At 38.8% G+C, this 16,325-nt stretch overlaps 1 protein-coding gene across 3 annotated transcripts in view; it reads left to right on the forward strand.

Moving 5' to 3' along the window:
• The first annotated feature begins 1,805 nt into the window (after positions 1-1,805).
• trrap (transformation/transcription domain-associated protein) overlaps positions 1,806-16,325 on the forward strand; it is an 85,357-nt gene continuing 70,837 nt past the window's right edge. For 2 of the 3 annotated variants that reach the window (XM_084938108.1, XM_084938111.1), the window contains exons 1-21: positions 1,806-1,861; positions 2,439-2,610; positions 3,665-3,714; positions 6,591-6,701; positions 7,642-7,746; positions 7,995-8,078; positions 8,775-8,831; positions 9,015-9,140; positions 9,720-9,797; positions 10,092-10,180; positions 10,727-10,823; positions 11,525-11,663; positions 12,405-12,483; positions 13,082-13,316; positions 13,419-13,755; positions 14,001-14,098; positions 14,196-14,390; positions 14,496-14,687; positions 14,788-14,953; positions 15,037-15,293; positions 15,477-15,677. In XM_084938108.1, the coding sequence (XP_084794234.1) occupies positions 2,511-2,610; positions 3,665-3,714; positions 6,591-6,701; positions 7,642-7,746; positions 7,995-8,078; positions 8,775-8,831; positions 9,015-9,140; positions 9,720-9,797; positions 10,092-10,180; positions 10,727-10,823; positions 11,525-11,663; positions 12,405-12,483; positions 13,082-13,316; positions 13,419-13,755; positions 14,001-14,098; positions 14,196-14,390; positions 14,496-14,687; positions 14,788-14,953; positions 15,037-15,293; positions 15,477-15,677 (2,796 nt within the window). In that variant the 5' untranslated portion in view covers positions 1,806-1,861; positions 2,439-2,510. Of the gene's footprint in view, positions 1,862-1,924; positions 1,944-2,438; positions 2,611-3,664; positions 3,715-6,590; positions 6,702-7,641; positions 7,747-7,994; positions 8,079-8,774; positions 8,832-9,014; positions 9,141-9,719; positions 9,798-10,091; positions 10,181-10,726; positions 10,824-11,524; positions 11,664-12,404; positions 12,484-13,081; positions 13,317-13,418; positions 13,756-14,000; positions 14,099-14,195; positions 14,391-14,495; positions 14,688-14,787; positions 14,954-15,036; positions 15,294-15,476; positions 15,678-16,325 lie in introns of those variants that run through there. The other variant, XM_084938110.1, reaches the window with a different exon arrangement.

Below are 16,325 nucleotides of genomic sequence, written 5' to 3' on the forward strand. Positions count from 1 at the left end.
GCAATAAGCCAGAGACAAACATCTTTTAGCAGATCATTATTACTTAGGGAACATAGAGTGCAAAGGAGAATGAGAAAGTCATATTATATGTCAGATGAACTCTTACATCATATGTGGCATTCAGTGAGAGGGATATCTCATTCTGCAGTCTTTGTGCCAGTGGCTCCAGTCTATGGAAGGAGGAGGATGAGGAGGGCTGTGAAGGAGGGAATTAAAACCCATTAGCAAAGCTTGTGGGTAGGACACATGCTTGATAGATTATGCAAGATAAATAATGATCATCTTTCAACCAGACTTCATTATTTCCAGAGCTATTAAAACAAGCATTATGAAAAAAAAAAGAAAAGAAATCTCAAGTCTTATCCCTACACTGTCATTTATGAACCACAAAAGCGTGCATGACAGCAACTTAATGTGGTCAAAATGAAAGTCGGGGGCTGTTTTAAAAATAGTAAGGTGGCAAAGTATGGGGGCATCTTTAGTTTTTTAAATATATTTTGCTGGGAAAATGGGAAATAGGTGAAGGGAATACAGGCAAAAACAGAGTTTGTATTATTCAAATGAGCTTGAATGTCTTCCATTGAGAGCATTTCTATTGAGGCTTCAGTGAACAGGTGAGAGTTCAACTGAAGGGCCAGATTGATTTCTCATGTCAGTGTCAGGTCATTGCTGGATCCCTGGATTAATTTTAAAAAAGAACAACAACAAAGAAACAACTTAAAGCATAAGATTCCACTTTTGCTCTCCGTAAAAATCACATAACCTGGCATCAGGTGAGAGTAATGTGTCACGTTTGCAAAGCTTTGCAGTCTGTGACATTTCATTATTAATAAAGGATGGCATCACATTCACTTTACTTTGAGCACTGGTAATTTCAGAACATGGATAGACTCCAGAAACAGCTTCAGTAGGCTGCCATCTTGTGGTTAAAACAGCTCACGATAACTAACAAAAGCAACACGAAGACATGGAACAAATTAGTCAAACTTAATTCAGATTAAATATCACTCCATCCCATGGCCAATTAAATACAATTCCGCATACACTAGTGATTAGTTATTAATATTATCTATTGATCTTTTGCTATGTAGAGCAATAACCCCCTGGACAACGTTTACTGTCCTCCAGCACTGCTACTGATGCAAAATCTGTTCAACTCCGTGTAAACACACCCCTTAAAACATTATTTTGCTAACATTTGAAAGGCATCTACATGTGTGTTGGCTTTCCAAAATGCAAACTCACGACCTGTTATTAATTACAGTAGTTATTTATTGTATTGTATTTTCCCATCAGTATTGTGGAATAGCATGGCAAGCAGGTATCCATATAACTAAAAAAATAAGTAAAAAAGAAGCTTCAAATTGCCTATTTTTAAAACGAAGCCATCAGTACAAACTTCTATTTTAAGTCCTCTATTAATGATTGCTTATATTTGAATATATATTGTTTGCAAAAAGACCACTGATATTATATTTATTCAAGGTGAAACGTCTACCCCACTGGGAAGCCTATTACCCCCAGGAACCATGTTACTTAGCCTACTACTTCCTCTACTGTAAAAGCCTAGGAGCCAGAAGACCATCGAAAATGATGGTCTTATAGCTACTGTTTTACACTATATATTCTTCCGCGGGTACTAGGATAACAGCTTTTCATTTAAAAAATGTATTATTGTAGAGCTGAATAACGAATTTGTCACTATTTTGCACATATAAATGCTAAACAGATATCATAATACCATATTTCATTGTTAAAAAAGAATCTATAATATGCATTACGCGGAGAGATATCACACATCGTTGGGCGCAAAGGGGAGCGCGAGCACGGCGCATACAGGCGAGGGACAGTTTCCTGTCTGGTAAGTGAAAGATTCGCTCTCTTTTACAAACTTTGGATAAATATGAGCAGTTTTTTGGAGTCTTAGATACTGGTGTTTTGGGGTAGGTTTTAGTTGAAGCAAATGTGCTTTATTTTTTTGTGGCTCTTGTTTATAGTCTCTTTAAAGGAGTTTAATGATCTGGGATGCGCGAGCGCTTTCTTTCTTTAACGAAACTAGCTTAGCATTGCCGTTCGACAGCTGGTTCTCTAAAATAAATGTGTATAAATTTGTGTTTCATTGAGTAAATCATTAAGATTGTAATGCGTCTTAACAAAACATTGGTTCCAGTTTTATGCCGAAACCCCAAGTTTTTTCATTTAAATTTTCAAACGCTATTAGAGTGCACAGAAATTGTGCTAGCTGATGCATAATGATGTCATCACTCTGCGCCCATTTATTGGCATGTTATTTATTATGGACGTTACCGGTTTGTTGGTGGGACGCAGCAGGTTTCCTGTTACAAACTAATTTTACCTGAATGCTCATCAGATACATATTCTGTTTTTTGTTTTTTTTGCATGCAAAGATAAGGAAAGTAATTTATCTCCTCTTGCAGGTAGTGTACATGAGCTCAAAGTGATCGCGTAGACCTGTGCAGACTGCATCCCAGTCTGTCCGTGCTGCCACCATGGCCTTTGTACCCGCGCCCAGTCCCACTGTGGTGGACCAGACCACACTTATGAAGAAGTACCTGCAATTTGTGGCAGCTCTAACAGATGCGAACACACGTAAGTTCATAAACCTTGCTGTGTATTTTTTGGTGTCAGATGTTTGAAAAATCTGGGAAAATTTACTTAGTTTTAGAAAATATCTATTTGATTTTGTGAGGATTACTGTTTCAAATGCAGATTTATTGTTTGAATAGCTGCATGTATTTTTAAGCCTCTAAACACATAAATGGCCTTATGGGTTTAAAAGGTTTTATCCAACAGTAATCCAGCAGTTACAGATAAATTGTTGGGATTTAGAGGCATTATCCAATTTAAGTATGGATACTTGGCATACATATTTAACGGTTATTAGGAGGAAGATGTGTGTGTGCATTAGTTTTTTTTTTTATAAAAGTGTTGTGGACGTGTCAGTTGATTTTGGCCTTGTTCACTGATATTTGCCATTAATCAAAAAGAGAGTGACATTTGCCAATGACAATAGTTAACGGTAATCAATTTTGCACAAGCTAAATGTTCATAGGTAATGTGATGAGAAGCTGAGCAACTTTAAAAGATTCAGTTATCTTATACGGTGCAGATTTCCTTGATTCCTTGTTTATAAAGAGCGAGATAGATGACAATAACAACAAAATCCCGAAATATCAGTAGCAGTGGCTGTTGGCGAAATTGTTACTTTAAACTTCAGGGTCCACCCAGAATTTTGCAATTAGTATATGAAATAATAAATGTACACATTTTTTGATGGGCAAGGGAATAGTTAATGTGAGAAATGCACATTTCTTATGCACATTAGTTATTAGATGCAGCTCGTTACTCCTGTTTGGTGTGTCCAAAATTGCTCAGATGAGGTCCCTGTGCTTAGCATGAGCGATGTGATGAGAGTGATATGCTTTAGTCCAGTCAAAGGTACGTATGTGTGGGAGAGTGCTTGTGAGTGTGTGCGTGTGTGTCTGTGTGATTCTTGATGTACCATTTGATTACCCTGGACGCTGAAAGTAAAACTGATAAGATCTGAGAGCCCCTGCTGAGCACATGGAGATAACAATGACACCTGGAACTGTATCATTAGCAAGTTTGATTAATGGTGACACTCTTGTCCTTCAACTTCCAGCTGATGAAACTAAACTGAAGATGATGCAGGAGGTCAGCGAGAACTTTGAGGTGAGTTTGATGAATGTTTCCAATCTGTGATGGAGTAGATTCATTGTGTGGATGCTTTAAGCATCCACACTATTGAGTTCCTTCTTGGTGTTTCTGTACACTTTTCGCCGTGGATCTACTTCCACAATTTTTGTGCTATTTTCACCGTTCAAATTTTAAACTATTCTGCTATTTCTGCTAATGACGGCTATATCTTTTGGTATTTTTCACTATTATACTTTTTAAAATATTAAGCTTTTTTCCTTTCATTTGAAATGAATGGGAAACTTCTGCAATTCTGCTAAAATTTGCTTGTTTTTGAAACTTAACTACTTCCTCATATTTTCACCTAGAACAACCATTCAAACTTTAAAATGTTTTCAAATTATTGGGCTATTCAGGTATAAATCAGCTTTTTCAAATCTTTTACCGTTTTACTTTTATGCCTCTTAAAGTTTTCAGTTGCAAAATTGTGATTTTTCACAAAATACATGCGTTGTTATGGTTGCTATGCACTTGGCTTCCAGTGTGCCACTGAAGGTTTTGCAGTCTTCTCTTCATGTCCGAACAACTTCTTGCTACTTGCTCAATTTTCACTCAACTTCCACAAATTATACATCAAAACGTAGGTATTTTTGCTGGCTTTCCGAAAATGTCACTATCATTGTTGTGGGATTTATAGAATTTTGGCAAATCTCCTCAGACCAACACAGTCGCAAAACTCTCCATAGAAAGTCAATGGAGAGCTTGTTTAAAATCACCGCTTGATTTCTGTAATGAGAGGCATATTCGAATCGTCATATGTCCTTAACGAAGAAAAGTTAAGACATGAGGCTTGTCCCAGTATATCTTCAGACACTCCTGACGCTCACAATTCAAGAATTATTTTCTCACCTATTACCGTTCTGAAATGAGTTAGACTTGTTTGAGGGTAGGAAATTCGTCCTTCGCTCAGATTTCTTCAGATTTCAAACTCTGGAAATGAACCACTTTTTTCTCTCGTCATATCTTTTTAATGGATTTCCACAGAGACCTGAAAATTTCCATGATTGTTCACCAAAGCCTTACGGTGAAAGAATGATATTGATGCTCCAAGTAGATTTAGAGTTAGAAAGCGTTGTTTGAGGGCAAGTCAAGGCAGTTTTTTCTTTGCTCTACTCAGTTATGGTGCATTAGAAGTCAAATATCTTTAATAATTCATATTTTAATGATAAATTGTCAACACTGGAAGATTCCCCCATCTCTTCTGAACAAAACGGTGTAAGAATGACCGTTCTAGCCCCTACGGTTAGGAAATTATGGTCATTTGTTTGAGGGGAGTCGTCATTATGAGAAATAGACTGCAAAAATCCTGTGTCTCTCTGTGCTGCGTGCACCTGTTTTGGCGGGAAAAAGTGCACAGGCTCTCTGATTGGTGGATTCAAATTCAGCAGCTCCCAGGCTGCTTGACTGAGCTAGAAACTTCTCTCACCCTTTTTTCAGCTGTCCATTTTGCTTTTCTAATTTTTCTGTTTAAGTTATTACTATTGTGCTAAATCATACTATTTCTGCTATTTTATAAGATTTGTGCCAAATATAGTATTTCTGATTAATTATAATTTTTCTACCAAATCATAGTACAGTATTTTTGCTTTTTATAGGATTTTTATAGGATATTTATATTGCTTAATATAGTATTTCTGCTAAATTATAGTATTTCTTCTTTTTATAGTATTTGTGCTAAAACATAGTATTTCTACTAAATGTAGTATTTATGCTTAATCATACTATTTCTATATATTTCTGCCAGGTCCCCAGGCAGCCAATCCTCTGTGAGGACTGAGACATTCAAATTTTCAAATCAGGGCCTGCACGGCTTCCCAGCCAATCATATATGTGGGCTGAGGCATTCAAATTTGCATATTGGGGCCTTCATGGCTTCCCAGCCAGCCAATCATATATGTGGGCTGAGGCATTCAAATTTGCATATTGGGGAATTCGTGGCTTCTAAGTCAACAAGTCATCCATGTCATATATCTCTAAAAATTCATATTTTAATGATAAATTGTCAACACTTGAAGATTCCCTAATCTCTTCTGAACAAAACGGTGTAAGAATGACCGTTCTAGCCCCTACGGTTAGGAAATTATGGTCATTTGTTTGAGGGGAGTCGTCACTATGAGAAATAGACTGCAAGATCCTGTGTCTCTCTGTGCTGCGTGCACCTGTTTTGGCGGGAAAAAGTGCACAGGCTCTCTGATTGGTGGATTCAAATTCAGCAGCTCCCAGGCTGCTTGACTGAGCTAGAAACTTGCTTCTCTCTCCCTGTGTGTGTGTGTGTGTGTGTGTGTGTGTGTGTGTGTGTGTGTGTGTGTGTGTGTGTGTGTGTGTGTGTGAGACAGAGAGAGAGAGAGAGAGAGAGAGAAAGCCTTTTTATGGGATGATCTCATTGTAAGATTTAAATTCAATATATTTAGACTGGTTGACTGAATTGGATCTTGTGTGTGTGTTTGTGTGACAGAGAGAGATGCAAATTTTTCTAGTATACTTTTGGATTTGTGGCACCATTAGTGATGAGAAATGATATCTGAGTGGGTTTTGGATGCATGTAGGTAAACAAACCTTGAAAAAGGAAATCTCTAAATAACTGTCTATAACACAGTTTTGTTATTTAAAATTGACTTGCCTTCATATTTGTACTGTAAACAAAGACCCACAGATGGAATATAAAGTAAAGTATTGGTATAGGTAATATTGTCTATTAGCTTGGTAATGCGGGCTACACCAGAAGCCCTATTGGTCATTACCATGGGATGTTAGGTTATCAGGTGAGAACTTCTAATGTATTAATGTAAGCCTGCAGAAACATGAAAATGCTTGTAACAAAGTTGCTCTTTTTTTGTACTTGACTATTTCAGAATGTGACCTCTTCACCTCAGTACTCCACCTTCTTAGAACATATCATCCCTCGCTTCCTTACATTTCTTCAGGATGGAGAGGTGCAGTTTCTTCAAGAAAAACCAACACAGGTAACTTTAAAAAGATGTGTTATCTATCTAGATTGGTGTGAGTCTTTAACATACCTGTTGTAAAGGTGTCTGGTTTCTCTTTGTTATAATAGAACTAATAGCACATCTTATTGCTACAAAAAGCACCACTTGCTTAAATCAACAGGACACGATTACTGAAATGTTAATCAATGGATAACTGAACTAGACCCATCAATTGGATAGTGGTCTCTGAGCTGTACTGTTAGCTAGCTGCATCTTTTGGTTGTTCTATGTAAACATTAGAAAAAGTCGCTCCTTCAGTGACCCTGAGGATGATGACTTGTGCCTTTCTTTTCAGTAATTGAGTCATGATTTTGCTTAGAGCACCACAAGGAAAGTGTTTTTTAAATGCAGACATCTCTACAACTGATAACACCAAAGCTAATCAGTTCACACCAAAACAATCTACATGGATGAACAGCACTGCAGGCCAGAGGAAAATGCACAAATTGAGTGACTGAGTTACTTTAACTTATTTCCGTTCTATTCAGTAGTGTGCAGAAAAATCTACAGCTAATATTAACAAAGCTTATCACCTGACAGCACAACAGTGTAGATGGATGAACAGAACTGCAGAACCAGAGAAAGCTGCATGAATTGATTGATTGAGTTACCCAAACTTACTGTTTAAGCATGGATTTCCCCCCCCTTACAGAGCTGTTAAATGTTTGTGGTACATTAGTCAATGAAATTCATTATAACACATCTAATGAATTTAGTGACTGTTGGATTTAACCAAAGTTGTATTATTGTAGGGTATTTACCTTACAATATAAAGCACCTTGAGGCAACTGTTGTGATTTGACGCTATATAAATAAAATTGAACTGAATTGAAATGATATGAGTGTAATCAAGTTTGAATTCTTAATTTAAACGTGATTACCTGTTATTTATTTCATTTTATTTGAATTTTTTAAGCAATTGCGAAAGCTAGTGCTGGAAATCATCCATCGCATTCCAACAAATGAGCACCTTCGTCCCCACACCAAGAACATCCTCTCTGTGATGTTCCGCTTCCTGGAGGTATGAACCCCTGTTTTCTTACAACATCTTGATTTTTATGGTTTTGTACCTGTCAAGTGCTTTAAAATTATATTGTCAATATTCTTACTGTAAATATTTTGCATCTTGATGTTTGATTTTTACCACTCACTGTGAATAGTAGGAATTAGTAATTTATCATATATGTAATTATGCATTGCACACACGAAGTCAGGTGGCTGCTTTTTATGTTTATATTTCCCCCTTTGTTTGTTTGTTTGTTTTTCTAGATTGAAAGTGAGGAAAATGTGCTGATATGCCTTCGCATCATTATTGAGCTGCACAAACAGTTCCGGCCTCCAATCTCTCAGGAGGTGAGCATCTCTGTGTTCTGTGTTTAAAGTTTGTTGGGCATTGTAATGACATTTGAGAAAGTGATGATGCTGATATTATGTGTGTCTTCAGTCTGAATTCTTAGTTAACTAATAATCAGTTAAAAAAAAACCTGATCATTGGTCATAATGATCGTGGCTCAAGAGTTGGCAGTTCGTCTTGTAATCGGAAGGTTGCCGGTTCGAGCCCCGGCTCGGACAGTCTCGGTCGTTGTGTCCTTGGGCAAGACACTTCACCCGTTGCCTACTGGTGGCGCCAGTGTCCGGCAGCCTCGCCTCAATAAAGCTTGCCATCACCTGTGTGTGAATGTGTGTGTGAATGGGTGAATGACTGAATGTAGTGTGAAACGCTTTGGGGTCCTTAGGAACTAAGTAAAGCAGGCCATTTACATAAATGTTGTCCTTAATGAAGAAATATTATGATGTCTTGAAGGACATTTTTTTATAAATGGTCATTAGATGTGATGAGTCATAATTAATAAATACAGTAAATACTTTATCTCTTAAAACACACAGTGATCAATAAAAATATGCAAACTAAACATGTTTAGAAGAACAAGACTTGAATGAGAGACAGCAGGGGCAGAAGTACTTGTGTAACTTTTTCATGAAAAATAGAGCATTTAAGTAGTTTGTGTGTATTAGATCAACATGTTTACTGTATTCTTCTCTTCCCAGATTCACCACTTTTTGGACTTTGTGAAGCAGATTTACAAAGACCTTCCTAAAGTTGTTGTAAGTACAGGCTTTTCAGCAGGTGGTTTTGGGTATAGTGATAGTAAAAGTGTTGGTTCTGATGTGACTCTGTTTTTAGTGAAAGCACTTTTAAGTTGCCATTGTTTTCTCTCACTGCTCGCCTTCCTTGCCACCTGTATCTTTATCAAGTCGTAATTTCCTTCTTTTTCTACTTTCTTCTAGGCGAGGTATTTTGAGAATCCACAGGTGATAGCAGAGAACACAGTTCCCTCACCAGAAATGGTGGGGATGATCACATCAGTGCTGGTTAAGACTGCACCTGAGAGGGAAGATAGTGAAACACGAACAGTGAGCTAACCGCCCCTTTCTAGCTGTTGTTTCTACTTTAATACTGTCTACTTTTTACAGTACTGCCTGCAGCCAGTGGAGGGTAGTAGTGCACTGTTTTGATACAATAAGAGCAACTGCAACAAAACCATGATATAAAATGTATTAAATAATACATTGTGCTCTTATTTTTAAAGCAGCGACCTGTTTTACATTTTAGACACACAAGGATTCAGCATTATTAGAGTAATGAATTCTCTGCTCCGGGTAAACTGAACATTTATAAGCCATACAGTTTTGTCAGTTTAATCTGATGCTGCATAGAATTTTTGTCTCGCTGGGAAACTTTGTCCATTATTAAATGTAAATTTCATAAACTCTTTTCCTTAAAATGAGTTCTGGTCTTCATTGGACAAAAACTATAGTGGAAGCATAACTCCAAAAATCCAGAAAATGTGAACGCAAACAGTAGTTGTTATTACTCCACTGAGCTATTTACCTCCTCTTTATGCAGCAGTATTGCATTTCCTGGAAACAGTTTTTATGTCCAGCTTGTGTGTCACTCAGGACTTACATTTGTCTTTTTCTTTCTGCCTCAAGCACACCATCATCCCGCGGGGGTCCTTGTCTCTCAAGGTGCTAGCAGAGCTGCCTATCATAGTGGTGCTGATGTATCAAGTGAGTGTAATACTCTTGAACATTTGTAATATACGCATCTGTTCACACAGGAAAATAAGGCGATGTTGTTCCAGAATGAGAAAAAAAGAATGAAGGTTGCTTCAAAATGGGACGTTTCCTTGCTTATAAAACATTTTATAATATATTATGTTTAAAACTTGTAATCTAAATGCAAAGGAAACACTAAATAATAGCAATGTATTTTTGATATATACATTACAATGTATATATCAAAATGTTGGAGGGGTTTTTTTGTGTAGTAACTCAGGTTGTATGTTTGCTCTGTCTCCTCAGCTGTACAAACTAAACATTCACAATGTGGTGTCAGAATTTGTGCCTCTCATCATGAACACCATCATGCTTCAAGTGTCTCCCCAGGCCAGGTAAAGTATATCTGGCTAAAAGCATCTGTGTGAGCTGTGTGAGCTGTGGGAGTGTATCTCAGATACGAGTTTGAGTAATAAATTTTTATTTCCAATTTACAGCCTTTGAAATGGGTTTGAGGAACTGATTTCCTTTTCCTCCTTTTTTTTTCTTTCTTTCTTTTTCTTTTTTTTGCTAATGCCAAGTTAGCTGACAGTGTTGCTTGGCTCTCTGCTTGCTAAAACCTACTTGGGGAAGGTAAAAAATTGTTGTTTTAGTAAGATGCGAGACCTTTCTGGGTGAGGATAGGATTTTGTTAAGCATTCTGAACAGAAGGGAAATGGAGCAGAATTAATTTAACACAAAATACCTCAGCAGTCTCTAGCAGGTACAGAGAAACAGTTTCTGCTTCATTCAGTAATAGCTGTGACGCAAGCAAATAAGTCACCCTTGTAGAATTGACTCCCACGATTTTAACCTCTGTAATTACTGCAGGCATACATCATCATTAACACTGTCATCAGTGTTTTGATGGGACTAAATGACTTTTTTGTTTCTTTTTTTAGGCAACACAAGCTTTATAACAAGGAGCTGTATGCAGACTTCATTGCTGCCCAGATCAAGACACTGTCATTCCTGGCCTACATCATTCGAATCTACCAGGTACTTCTTATTGATGGTTAATGACACTGCAAAACAGTGTCATTTGATCCTGCTGAGTGAAGTAACATAAATGTAATTTCAGATGCATCTTTGTATGTGTCATGATGTTGTGAATCATTTGCACGTGTTTGAATTTTGTTTCTGCACATAGCTGTTGTGATTGGCAGGAAAAGGTGTACTATTTTCTGTTCAGTAATTGGAAGACAATGGAAAAACGAAGCTAAAACTGAGTTACACTTGCTTTAGTTTTTTGAACCAAAATAATAATAATAATAATAATAATAATAAATAATAATAGCACAAATAGCTTCTCTGAATTTACCACCTGCTTTATTCACTGTGTGTAAACATTCTGAGACAACTTGTACTGATTTCAAAAACACTGACAGAAATTAGAACCCACTTACAGGAATTATATTAGCAAGCTTTTCTCTGTGTGTGTGTGTGTGTGTGTGTGTGTGTGTGTGTGTGTGTGTGTGTGTGTGTGTGTGTGTGTGTGTGTGTGTGTGTGTGTGTGTGTGTGTGTGTGTGTGTGCGTGCATTGCAAAGAAAGAGCTTGAAAAAGATTTTCCTTGTATTATTACTGCCTTCTTTTTTTGTTTTGTTTTTGTTTTTTTTGGTGTGTGACTGCCCTCAGAATAATCAATTTTAAAATAATCCTAATCATTAATCATACTGTATGTGTTTGTCTACCATATTAGGACTTGGTAGCAAAGTACTCTCAACAGATGGTAAAGGGTATGCTGCAGTTGCTGACCAATTGCCCCTCTGAGACTGCTCATCTCCGCAAAGAACTGCTCATTGCAGCCAAGCACATCCTCACAACTGACCTGCGTAGCCGTACGTATATGGACACAAACACATTCTGTGTAATCCATCCTAACAAAGAATGATTTGATGTCTTGAAAATCTTTTTTACAGTCTTAAAGTCTTTTTTCTTTTTTTTTTTCTTTTTTTTGACACTAGACATGTTTTGCCTTTTTCTAAAACGTTAATGCTAAGTGTTACTTAATGTGTTTGTTCTAGTCAAAAACACCAGCAGCCTGGATCCTTTCCAAGGCATACTTGAGCTTACACATTTCAGACTTTCCAAAATAAAATTTTTATTAGCTGTCAAAATGTAGCTATAAAATCTCATTTTGAATTGGTGACTGAGAGGTTAAAAGTGAGACTGTAGATGAAATGGAATGAAAGCACAACCATCCATCAGTGAAGCCTTGACATAGCACGACACATTTTGGATGATTTTCTGCAAGTTACTACTTCTGCTGCAGGTCAAACCACTTTTACTGATTTTGGCTTATTTTCTGTGGCAGATTTACCAACGCTGTTAGGTGTTTGCTGTTAACCTCCTGCTGACAAAGCAGTGTCAGGCACAGTGCTAAATTTATAATATTAAATAAACCAAATGGCATGTAGTTTTTTTTTCGTGTATTAATCACAAATAAAAGCATTTCCAGTAACACCCTCTTAATATATATTTTTTTTTACTGCTTTTATTTAATTCTGTCACCCATCAGCTGGTGTTTCAGGTGCAACTATCAGCTCTGAATTCACAATATCTACTTCATTGTGTTTCAGAGTTTATCCCATGTATGGACAAACTTTTTGATGAGTCCATCCTCATCGGTTCTGGCTACACTGCTCGGGAGACGCTTAGGTAAGTTCTTTGTATGTGTAGTCACGATCATTCGAACTCCTCTGTGTCAGAACAGCCTCTTTCTCATGGATGATTTCTCAGCCAAGTGCATGTTAAGTGCCCTAGCATATTAATCAGGTAGTTCTCAGTACTGCAAAATTCTCAAGGAAGCTGACTGAAAACACTGCAGCACAGAAGGCACTGTCAAGTTGTCATGTACACCCTCATCTCCAGAGTGCAGGCTGCTTGCACATCCTCCTTTAGTTCGATTGCAAAGCCTCCTTGACCCGCCTCAGTTGCCAAACTAGCTCACCTCATCAACAAAATGCCTGTCATTTCACATTAGTAATACATAGGAAGCACGGTAGCTGGATGAGATCTGGCAGGATTATCATTGTCACTCATTAGCTTGTCTTCTCTCTCCCTTTCTCTCTTCATCCCAAAGCTACTTTCCATATCCTTTTCTTCTTTCAGCCTCTTTGATTGCTTTTCTCTGCCTTTTAGAAAATACGGCTTCCTCACTAAGCCAGTCTGTTCAGTTTGTACCACTATTTAGTAATGAAATATGATTATGATTCACCTCCAAATGTCACAGTTACATGTCTGTCTTATTTTCTAGACCCTTGGCCTACAGCACACTAGCAGACCTGGTGCATCATGTGCGCCAGAACTTGACCCTGACAGATTTATCTCTAGCTGTGCAGCTCTTCGCTAAAAACATTGATGACGAGTCACTTCCCAGTAACATTCAGACCATGTCCTGCAAGCTGCTGCTCAACCTGGTGGATTGTATCCGCTCAAAATCAGAGCAGGAGAACGGAAATGGGCGAGACATCCTGATGAGGATGCTGGAGGTGGGTTGCACAAGGATCAATTGAAAAGTCTTATTTATTTCAATAGACATATGGCTAGAGAAATATTGAAAATTTTCCCTCTTTCCTTATCTTTATCAACAGGTGTTTGTACTTAAATTTCACACCATTGCACGCTACCAGCTTGTGTCCATCTTCAAGAAATGCAAACCTCAGTCAGAGATGGGTGTTGTTGATCCAGGGGCGATACCTGCGGTGCCAGCCACACCCACTCCATCCACCACCCCTGCCATTCCACCACCTGCTCCTCCAACTCCTGTTACTGTGACACCTCAACCACCTGCAACGCCCTTTGACCGAGGTGGTGAGAAGGAAGACAAGCAGACCTTTCAGGTGTCGGATTGCCGCAGTTTGGTCAAGACCTTAGTGTGTGGAGTGAAGACAATTACTTGGGGTATCACCTCTTGCAAGGCACCTGGAGGTGAGTGGGGACACAAAACAAAGATGGGGAATAGAAGTAACTTTGTGCACAAGTGGCACTTATTGCAAACCTATTTATATCTAATAAAATCCCACATGCTCGACTATTCTTGCCTGATTAAAAAGCATCTAGAAAAATGTATAAATGGACATGTAACAATAATTTCATAAGGAAATTCAAGATTTTATCATCTCAAAATGTGTGACACCCCCCCCCCCCCCCCCCCCCCCCCCCCCCCCAAACAGAGGCTCAATTCATTCCTAACAAGCAGCTCCAGCCTAAGGAGACTCAGATCTACATTAAGCTGGTCAAATATGCGATGCAGGCCTTGGACATCTACCAGGTACAACCTAATAAAAACTGACTGTACTGCAGGGGTGATGGTGTCTCATAACAGACAATCATGAAGTAGTGGTATAATTCATGTGTATCATGACCAGGTGCAGGTGGCAAATAATCAGCAGACATACATCAGGGTGGCTAACTGCCAGACTGTACGCATGAAGGAGGAGAAGGAAGTTTTGGAGCACTTTGCTGGGGTCTTCACCATGATGAACCCTCTTACATTTAAAGAGATTTTTCAGACCACTGTTCCCTACATGGTGGAGAGGATCTCGAAGAACTACGCACTGCAGGTATGTCTTGTCTCACCTATCAAGAGAAAATAACATGGGATAAGGTCTTCGGTCTTGATTAATCACTTGCTCAAATTCCATTTCTTGTTCTCTTTTGTTTTCTAGATCGTGGCAAATTCGTTCCTGGCCAACATCTCAACGTCTGCTCTGTTTGCCACGATCCTAGTAGAGTATCTTCTTGAAAGACTGCCAGAGATGGGCTCCAATGTTGAGCTCTCAAACCTCTACCTCAAGCTCTTTAAACTTGTTTTTGGCTCAGTATCACTGTTTGCTGCTGAGAATGAGCAGATGCTCAAGGTAAATGGATATTTCTTTTAGTTTTTTTGGGGGCGTAGTGGCAGACTATTTCACTGTACCATTGCCATGTTTTACTGATAAGACTTTACCTTTTGATCAGCCGCACCTCCACAAGATAGTAAACAGCTCCATGGAACTGGCTCAATCAGCTAAGGAGCCCTACAACTACTTCCTGCTTCTCCGTGCTCTCTTCCGTTCCATTGGTGGAGGCAGCCACGACCTTCTGTACCAAGAGTTTCTACCCCTTCTGCCTAACCTGCTACAAGGTAAAAACCACACACAGCATTACTCTGAATTACAGACAACTCATGTATGAAATCTTGTAAGCACCTATTTCCATTTCTATTAGGATTGAACATGCTGCAGAGTGGCCTTCACAAGCAGCACATGAAGGACCTGTTTGTGGAGCTCTGTCTGACAGTGCCAGTGCGTCTGAGCTCCTTGTTGCCATATTTACCCATGCTAATGGATCCACTGGTATCTGCACTCAACGGCTCTCAGACTTTGGTCAGCCAAGGCCTTCGTACCCTGGAGCTGTGTGTGGACAACCTACAACCTGACTTCCTTTACGATCACATCCAACCTGTCAGGGCTGAACTCATGCAGGTAGGGTGTTGTTTTTGTGATAATGATTACAGTTTTTTCTCTTCTCATAGAAGAGAATGAAAATGTTTTATTGATTATATACAAGGATAACTCAAAAGCTTCCATATAGCCACATTCCCCCTCAATGTACCTGGTGTTTTTTCTTAAACTTATAGTTTATTCCCTTCCTACTCTTTGCTCCAGGCTTTGTGGCGTACTCTCCGTAATCCAGCAGAAAGCATCTCCCATGTAGCGTATCGGGTGTTGGGAAAGTTTGGAGGCAGCAACAGGAAGATGCTCAAGGAGTCTCAGAGACTACATTATGTAGTGACTGAGGTCCAGGGGCCCAGCATCAAGGCTGAATTCACTGACTGCAAAGCATCCATACAGCTACCCATGGAGAAGGTAAAATATGATCAGGTCTTTTTGTGCCCTTTTCTTTTCTTTGTAGATATTTCACAGGTCGATTTTGAGCCAGGAAAAGGCCTTATGCTATCCTCAATGTTGTTTAGCTTTTTGCCAAAGAGAAAAGATTTGGGAGTATTTCACTTTATAGCACTTTCTTATACCAGTTGGACTCTTTCTTCCCCTTTTTTCCTTTTTTGATTTACTTTTAGAAGGAAAGAATTAAACGTAGAAGAGTTTGATATTCCTCATTATTGTTCTCCACTGGGAGCAATATGTCTTTGTCACAGTTTGGTGTGTGTGAAAGAGAAAGTGAGTGAGGAGATGTGTGTGTCCTCCAGGTAATTAAATTCATCTCGTTTCTCCTCCTCATCCCCAGTCAGTAATCATCAATCTAGTGTGGGCCACCATGACGGCATTATTTACTCTCACTAATGGCTGCTCCTTCTTTTTGGCTATCAGTCTGCGTGTTTGCCATCATCATCATGGGCGCAGGCAGCCCACAGAAACCCACACAGACTGTCACATGCTGCACAGCCACATGTTATGGCTAAAGGCATAACTCTCTGGCAGGCTTGAGATGCAGCCATGCGGTTTGCTGGCACATTAGGGAAGGGCAACTGAAGGTGCTGTTATATAGACTGAGAT

The sequence above is a fragment of the Perissodus microlepis genome, chromosome 8 (assembly GCF_051167445.1).
Source record: "Perissodus microlepis isolate ML-2025 ecotype Zambia chromosome 8, ASM5116744v1, whole genome shotgun sequence".
Taxonomy (NCBI): domain Eukaryota; kingdom Metazoa; phylum Chordata; class Actinopteri; order Cichliformes; family Cichlidae; genus Perissodus; species Perissodus microlepis.